The sequence below is a fragment of the Erigeron canadensis genome, chromosome 5 (genome assembly GCF_010389155.1).
Source record: "Erigeron canadensis isolate Cc75 chromosome 5, C_canadensis_v1, whole genome shotgun sequence".
NCBI classification, from domain to species: Eukaryota; Viridiplantae; Streptophyta; class Magnoliopsida; order Asterales; family Asteraceae; genus Erigeron; species Erigeron canadensis.
The window spans coordinates 36,818,865-36,828,232 of NC_057765.1; the positions used below are offsets into that span (position 1 = coordinate 36,818,865).

At 34.9% G+C, this 9,368-nt stretch overlaps 1 protein-coding gene and 1 pseudogene across 1 annotated transcript; both read left to right on the top strand.

Moving 5' to 3' along the window:
- The first annotated feature begins 2,549 nt into the window (after positions 1–2,549).
- Positions 2,550–4,709, top strand: LOC122601719 (annotated as a pseudogene).
- Positions 3,977–8,421, top strand: LOC122601720 (G-type lectin S-receptor-like serine/threonine-protein kinase CES101). Its single transcript, XM_043774460.1, has 8 exons — positions 3,977–3,980; positions 4,636–6,342; positions 6,408–6,527; positions 6,624–6,823; positions 6,903–7,113; positions 7,198–7,435; positions 7,641–7,791; positions 8,022–8,421. The coding sequence occupies exons 1-8, from the start codon at positions 3,977–3,979 to the stop codon at positions 8,331–8,333; spliced, it is 2,943 nt and encodes a 980-aa protein (XP_043630395.1). The 3' UTR covers positions 8,334–8,421.
- Positions 8,422–9,368: the final 947 nt, after the last annotated feature.

The following is a 9,368-nucleotide window of genomic DNA, read 5'->3' on the forward strand; positions in this document are numbered from 1 at the left end:
GCAAGAAATTTGAACCCCGGCGAAGAAGGAGAATCGGAGTTTAACCCAATAGTTGTCACTTAAGATACCCTGGATGTAACAAAAGATCAAAGAAGCAGTCATGAAGTCGTATTTTAAATACCTTTTGCTAAGACTTTATGTACCCATCATTCGATTTTGTTCACCTTTAAGACGGGTTTGAATGATGCTATTCTATCATAATATCTTTTGATATCCTACTACATTATTGTGAACTATGCAATCCTGCTTCATATAGTTCTGCAAAGTTTACTAAAATGCAATCAATAGTTGGACAGTTGTATCATTCACAAAAAAAAACAAAAACTAAAAGCAAAGAACAGAACTACAAAATACAATCTAATTACCCAATTCCAAACAATCATAAAAAAAACCCTCAAAAGAAGACAAACAATCAAAACAACCCGTGAAGCCCGACCGTGCAACGCACGGGCCTTCACTCTAGTGATACATAAAAATATAAACACTTGTCTTTTTTTATTTTTCTTTTTATAAACCTTACATAATATATTGTGTTCATATTTTTGATGCACATTGATTATTCAATAATGGAATTGATGCACAAGTATTTATGTAATAATTGACGCACAAGTATAATATGCACAACACCTTGCAAAAATGATAAAATCACATAATATGTTGTAAACATTGATGCACAAGCATTATGTAAGAAGTGATGCACATATATTCTTTGAACAAAATATGTTATAAATACTGATGTACAAGTTATAATCTAGGTAAAATTACAGATGTGATAAATAATAAATTCATACGAGTATATTATATAATAGTTATGAATGTTGGCGGTTTAAATGAAATCCTCACTTTTTTGTGAAAAGAAAATAGTACTACATAGGATGAATCCAAACAAAATAGGCTCAAATGTATTATTGAAATAATATAGTCCACTAAGAAACCAAAAAGAATAAAAAGAAATAATCGTTATTGCTGCTAATAATCTCTTCATACTTTTTAGCGATGTTATAAGATAAATTTCTCGATATGTTGCAGCTCCTTTACTTCTTCAATTCACAGCCACCAAAATACATAAAGAATTGGCTATCAAGTCGATTTCAAATTCAAGCTTGGCATTGGTATATACGTCGACCAAATGAAATACAATGTCTAAAATGCCCTTTAAGTTAAATATTGATTTTTTGAAATTCTCATGCCACATGTCATTTTCATATAGTGTCTTACTTGTTTTATGTTAATAATTATTTTATTTTACCCTTAACCTATATATATATATATATATATATATATATAGAGAGAGAGAGAGAGAGAGAGAGAGACGGGGGATAGTAACAAAGATTAACCAATTAATACTCCTAGATTATACTAACAAATATATATAGAATTGGACTAGAAGAAACTAGTGGTATATTTATAAGTAACAATTAATAAAAAGACTAATACAATATTGTGGAGCCCATAAAATACACTTGTTAATATTTGGTTGACTAATATCCTTTCTTACTAAAGATGTTAAGTAATAAGGATATTATGACTAAATAGATAAATATTTTGGTAGGCGTCCAAAATTGGACATACAATATCAAAACTAACCATCTAAGTAACTTACCCATTAAATTAATGAATAAAGAAAATGGTTAGTTTGAGTAGATAGAAGTGTAAATATTTTAAAATTATTTTGGGTATATGCAGTGAATGAGATGATAAGGTATTGAAAGTTAAGGATATTTTTGATTTTTTTAACAATTGAAAGTATAAAAGGGGTAGTTTGTTTTATAAACTTATCCTTATTACATAATAAAAATTATAGCATCTTGTTAAAAGGTTATAAATAGAAGAGTTTGGAAATGATCAATTTACTCTTGATAAACATTTTTTTTTCTACTTATAAAAAATTACCCAATTGTCTTTAATGGACTAATTTTTAGTCCCTAAACTCTTGTCTTTAATATCTCGATTATCACTTGTACATTGTTGCACGGGTATTAGTGTTAGTTTTGAATTAAATAAAAGATTAATCGGGTCAAGTGTCAAGTAGTTGAAACAAAATCCCGTGTGTTAAAACATTGAGATGACCAAACACCCGTATGAAACTTTTCGCCTTACATTCCCACCCTTTTCTTAATTTGGTTTCATCAATTTAATATTCGCGAAAATCATTTTCTCAACAGGTAACATCATCTCAATCAACTTGTTGCTATATATGATTATTATATGTTGTATTAGCAAGTAACCCGACCCGTTAATAGTCATGACCATAACCTGTTTGATAAAATGCCAGATTACGTAGACCATATAATGAAGTTATAGTGTTGGAAATGTAGCTCCCTTTTGTTTCCCTGACTCGTGGCTTAGCCGTTGGCAATATGTAGTCCATGTCAATTCACGACTCGTGTCCCTTTCGTAATTCGTACACGTTTTACGTCATTCATGACGGCTTGAAGATTTTGCATTTTGAGCATTATAGAAAAATTTAATACTGAAAATCTTGTACATTTTGTTGCTAATCGTTGATGAATAATTAAAGTTAGAGTTTTATGTTTTGTAGGTCTGCAATGGGTTGGTTTGTCAAGTTATGTACTAATGATAGGCGAACACATAATTCAACGCTACGTGCTGTGTCTGCAGTTTTTGGAATTTGTAGACACTTTCATTTTCACACAGACCGGACTCCAAAAATTCCCGACCCGTTTGCTGAAGTTCATGGTGTTGGGCGAAACATTGTGGCTATGTTTTAGGACTTAGATAACAAACCTCCAAAATCAGTTTCTCCGTTTGATGCTGCTATTCGGCTGAGAAAGGCGGGTGAATCGTTTGGAACTGTACAGTTCAAGATAGCTTATGCTAACCAACATTCATTCGATCATGTCCCTCCAGAGATTAAAATACATAGGAGAGATAGTAAGGCGTTAAATAAGCTGGAGAATAAGGGTGTTGTTAAACCGGTTGATCCATATATATGTCGTGTTTGTGGGAGGAAGTTTTATAATAACGAGAAGCTAATCAACCATTTTAAGCAAATTCACGAGCGTGAACATATGAAACGAGTGAGTCAGATTGAATCAGCTAAAGGTAGTCAAAGGGTGAAGTTAGTGGGAAAGTACTCCATGAAAATGGAAAAATATAGTAACGCTGCAAGAGATATTTTGACACCAAAGGCTGGGTATGGATTGGGGGATGAGCTTAAACGTGCAGGATATTGGGTTAGTACGGTTTCAAATAAACCACAGGCGGCAGATATTGCTTTGAGAAACCACATAGTGGATATGATGGATAGGCGCCAGATGGATTGTTTGATACTTGTGTCAGATGATTCTGATTTTTTGGAAGTTTTGGAAGAGGCAAAACTGAGATGCTTGAAAACAGTGATTGTGGGTGATTGCAATGACGGGGCACTTAGGAGGGTTTCCGATGCTGCTTTTTCATGGCAGGAGATTATTATGGGGAAGGCTAAAAAGGAAGCAGTATCAGTTGTGGGGCGGTGGAAGGATCGTGATATTCTGAAAAGGTTAGAGTGGACGTATAATTATGAACGGGAGAAGAAGTTATATGGTTCTTTTTCTGAGGATGATCATCAGGACGATGATTTGGATGCGACTAATTTGGTATCCGAGGAAGATGATGAAGTTAAAAAGGATCAAAGTCGTGCTTGGTGGAAACTTGAGTCAGATTCTGATGTTGCATCTTACTAATTATTGGCACGATCCTCAAAACTAGTCATGATAACTTGAAGCTGGATAGGTTTGATGTGTAAACCTAGTTATTCCACAACCGATGATCATTCTTCCACAAAATAAGTATAGGAAACAAACCACAAGAAACTGAATGGACTCTGCATGTTCTCAATACGGTTGATATGTAATAGAAACTTCTGATTTACCAGATCAGGAAAATCCGTTTTATCTGCACTAACAGTTGGTTAACTATGAGAATCAATCAGGTATGCTCTTTAAGACGATTTTGAGCTTATGTTACATGAATAATGGGTACAGGCTTCATTGCTCTATTTCATGTATCTAATTTAAAATTTGTTACGCTATCATGTGTGGAGTTTTTTCTGGTTTCTAGTCTCACATACACGGAAACTCACTGTGACATTTTATTCTGAAATTTCTACGGTTATCCATGTTTTTGTTTTTCTTCCTGGTTCATAATCAGTACTTTGGTATCAAGAAAATGTAATTGATACATAGATTAGAATATTCTCGCAATTTCAACGTGGTTGGTCATATTGAAAATGTCACCTATTCCAACACAGTGAGTTTCACAAATCACAACCAGTCATAGGTATCTTCTGTAATCATTTTCTTATGAAGTGAATAACACGCTTGTTTGTTTATTTCTGCGTCATTAATGTCCTTTTCAAAGTTTCCAAAGACTTGTGTATCGTTGACTAGGTCAACCCCAAGGATTATTATTTCTGATCAAGGATACTTCACTTTTCAAAAACGAAATTTGTAACCACCAACACTCAGATGAAACATAAACACATTATGGGCTTTATTTACTTTTACGTCATTATCAGCATCATCTTTTATGATGGTAACTAGGGTTCCTTTTGTAGCCTGTATCTAAGTTTTCAATTTTCAAACATTGCAAAGATTTTGAGTTTTTTTAACTAAGTTTTCATTTACATTTCAGGAGCTTCAGGGACTACTTTTACTGTTGTCAACGACTGTGGCTTCACTGTTTGGCCTGTAATCTCAGGTGGCCTTTTTTATCTCAATATCACCGGATTCGAGCTTAAAAAGGGTACAACCCGCTCCTTCCAAGTTTCCACAAATTGGGAGGGTAGCATCTGGGGTAGAACAGGTTGCACCTTCAATGGGTCCGGTAGTGGCTCCTGTGCTACTGGTGATTGTGGTTCCAGTAAAATGGAGTGCAATGGAACAACATTCCCTACACAACCGGTTACTGTTGGATATTTCAATATGGGAAGCTACCATGTGTCTTATAATGTTAGCATCGTCAACGGGTACAACTTACCGATGACCATAGAGCCGACTGGCGATTGCTTGAAGACAGGTTGTGCTAATGATCTGAATGAACGTTGCCCACGGGAGCTGATGTTTAAGGGTGGAGAAGGGTGTCAGAGTGCTTGCCAGGTCTTTCCCTCGCAGTACCACTGCTGTGAGGGCTCATGCAACACGACATCATATGGTCGGTTGTTCCATTTGGCATGCCCAAAATCCATTGCCTATGAGTATTATAGAGAGGATTATTATTGTGAGGGTAGTGATTACACTGTCAGGTTTTGTCCCCCAGCAGACGTGTTTTCAACAATAAAGCTTGGTGGCTCACTCAAGTATGACGACCAGCTTGTTTCCATTGGTGGGAGATTCACGTTGGGGTTCTTCAACAAAAATTACACTTACTTGGGAATTTGGTACACCAATGACATAGAATCCAGAAAAGTATGGGTTGCCAATCCTAATAAACCAATCTCAGGCTACAATGCGCTCTCCATCGACCCCAACACCGGAAACTTAATCATCACTTCAGAAGGGGAAATTTTGATGAATATCACTGATGTTCAAGCAGGTCAGAACCCGAACGTGTCTGCAATCCTTGAAGACAATGGTAATTTCCGGCTGATCAATGAAATCGACAAGAGGGTTTTGTGGCAGAGTTTTGACCACCCAAGCAACGTACTTTTACCAGGTATGAAGCTTGGATATGACCTGAAAACAGGACAGAACTGGACCCTCACTTCTTGGGTGAGTAATGAAATTCCAAATTTGGGAGCTTTTACTTTGAGCTGGGAACCCACTGATGAAACATCTCAGAGATTAATAATTCGACAAAGAGGCCAGCCCTACTGGACTAGTGGAAATCTAAAAGATCAATCATTCCGGAATATAATCCCATACCAGGGTGATAAACTCATGTCTACACACAGCAACAAAGAACGATACTTCAGCTACAACAGAGATCGCTTTGACTATGAGGATGTTGATGCTCCTTTACGCATGTGGGTTCTAACACCGGAGGGGCGAATAGATGTTGGTGCTAAAGCGGATGCAAAAATCCATGAATTTTGCTATGGGTTTATCACCGGCGGTTGCATGGAGTCAACTTTGCCTCGGTGCAGGAGAGAGGATCATATGTTTAGTTACCAAAATGGTGATTTTTCTCATCAGCTGACATACAAGGCTATCGATAGTAACACGAGCCTAAGCATAAGTGATTGTTTTGTCAAGTGCTGGAATGATTGCCTCTGTGTTGGCTTTATTAATGGTAGCACCAATGGAACTGGCTGTACCTTTTGGAGAGGAAGAGATGGCTTTACAGATAACCCGCTTAAGAATTCTACATGGATGTATGTGATACGTTCCCCAAATTCACCAGGTACATAAAATTTCTATATGTTCTACTTTTTTAGCTTTTCTGCATCTAAATTGGTCATTTTGCAGGAAAGGTGCCCAAAATTATAGGAATGATAATATTGCTAGTCATGGGCTCATCCATTCCACTGGTATTCCTCCGTTTGGGGCTTCTGTGGTTCCTGGAGGATAGAGATCAGAGACGAGAAGGTAAATAACTAAATAACTTGAAACCGATACCAAATTTTGCTTCCTTTTGTCTGTTGTAGTTTCTTATTTTTTATAAGTCACTGATGTTGAATGTAGAGGAAGATAGACAGAAGAGAGATGAATATTTGCTACAGTTAACATCATCTGATAACTTCAAGGATGTGCGTTACCTAGAAAGCAATGGTGGGAAAAGAACTGATTTGTTAACTTTTAGTTTTCCGTCTATCATTGCTGCTACAGATAATTTCTCGGTTGCAAATAAGCTCGGACAGGGTGGTTTTGGGCCTGTTTACAAGGTGATGCTATTTTTATGTAATAGAAGTTCTGTTCTTGTATTTACATTGACAAAACCCATAATAAATTTACAAAAATTAGGGATGTCTAAGTGATGGGAAAGAAATTGCAATCAAAAGGCTTTCAAGAACATCAGGCCAGGGGCTTGTTGAATTCAAGAATGAACTAATACTCATAGCAAAACTCCAACACACAAATCTTGTTCGGGTTCTCGGTTGTTGCATTCACAGGGATGAAATGATGTTAGTTTACGAGTATATGCCCAATAAAAGTCTAGACTTCTTTCTCTTTGGTAAGCCATTTTTTGTAATGTACATTCCTACAATATGTTCTGTTCATATATTTTCAGAGTAATAGATTGCTTTATGTATCATAGATGATAACAGAAAGGTAGAGCTAGATTGGGCTAAGCGATTTAACATCATTGAAGGAATCGCTCAGGGTTTGCTTTACCTACACAAGTACTCAAGAATTTGTGTGATTCATAGAGATCTAAAAGCTCATAACATTCTTTTAGATGAGGAGATGAAACCCAAGATTTCTGATTTTGGTATGGCAAGAATGTTCAAGCAGAACGAGACTGAGGCAATGACAAGCAGGGTGGTTGGAACATTGTGAGTTCACTCTCTCTCTTTTTAATATATGAAAAATTCCTACATGTCTTCAGATTACATTATCATTGCGAACTTAGATTTTCTATTGCTAAACAGGTTAGAGAAATAGGATTACTCTATCTAGCTTAAGAATCTTCTAAAAAAGTATTTTATTTGTCACATATAATACAATCCATTCCTTGACGGTTTAAGTTGATATGTTCAGTGGTTATATGTCACCTGAGTACATAATGGAAGGGACTTTCTCCATCAAATCTGACATCTTCAGCTTTGGAGTCTTGATCCTTGAAATCATCGGTGGAAGAAGAAATAGTTGTTTTGTTCATCTTGATCGCACATTCAATCTTATTGGATATGTAAGTTTACTGAAAATCACATTTTAACCTCGTTTACAAATATATATATTTTGGCTATAGCGATAAAAGCATCTTACTCTATCCGTTCTGAAAATAAAGAATAACCTGACCTCTACCTTTATCAAGATACATGATCATAAAATGTAAAACAAACATTATTTTCTTGGTGCATAGACAAAGATAATGAAGATATGAGTTGTACATTAATTTATGTAATGATAATGATTTAGGCATGGGAGCTATGGCAACAAGGGAATACACTGGAGTTGGTGGATACGACACTTAGAGGTATTGGAGATACTTGTTTCGTACAACAATTCCTGAGGACTGTTCATGTAGCACTTCTATGTGTACAAGAAAGTGCAACGGATAGACCAACAACTGCAGATATGATCTTTATGCTTCTCAATGACACTACACCATTGCCAGCTCCAAACAAACCAGCATTCTTCATTAGCAGAGCCGAGAAAGAGGCAACTCCAGTAGAATGCAAACAGAAAAATTCAAGTGGCATGACCATCACTGATATTGAAGGTCGATAGGGCTTTAAGTTAGCTGTTTTTGTATGATTATTCATTTTTCTTCAAATATTCTGGGGCATTAATGACGAAAGAAGCCAAAATTGATTAATTGGAGCAGGTATACATTTACGAAAGGTAGAAGAAACTATATTTTTTATGTTTTGATCATGATAGTAAGGATGATGATATAAATGGAAATTCGAGTCCGATATAAAGCAAAATGCAAACTATACAAAGTACAATATTGAGTTGATATCCTGTTAACTGTCACAACTTACGTTGATCACCTAAATTCAATTAATTATAAGTGTTATCTTTTGGGATTGTAAAGTGTTTGATTTTTTTTTATGAAAAGTATGAATTACTCGTGAATGATGGGAAATCTATCATATGTTTCATTAGCATTGATCGCGTTAAAAAGCCCTCAGTTTTTCTATTAAAATACTTAAAAAGCTCTCAATTTTTCTATGAAAAAACATATGTCATTGTCACTGGAATTTTTGGCTATGATTTCATAAAGTCTTGATAAAAGTCCAAAAGGTATACTTTTTGCTCGTGATCATTCTAAGTGGACAATTATAATTAAACCAATTGTGGTACATACAATTATGCAAATCATTGTGGATGATTGATTCCTTTCTTTTTCATTGTCATTTGTGCTTCTCTCCAGGATAAAGTAATAAAAAGAATTTCTTTTTTTACTTTTTCCATTTTTCGTATTAAGTTTGAAATCATAATTTTCTAAAAAGTGTTAGATCATAAAATAAAATGGGAAAAATTCTTTTGACATAATGCAAGTAGAATCATGCTACGTACACATATAATAAGTTTTCCAATCAACTATTCCATTTAATGTAAAGTTTTGTTTAACAAATTCTCCAATCAACTATTCCATTTAATTTAAAATTTTGTTTAACAAATATATTCACATTTTACACTTTACATACACATATAGACTGTAATAAATATATAAATAAAAAGCAATTATATTCCACTTGTTTATTTACAAAAGTAATAAGTTAACATTTATTATCATTAGAAATTATTAAGATTATT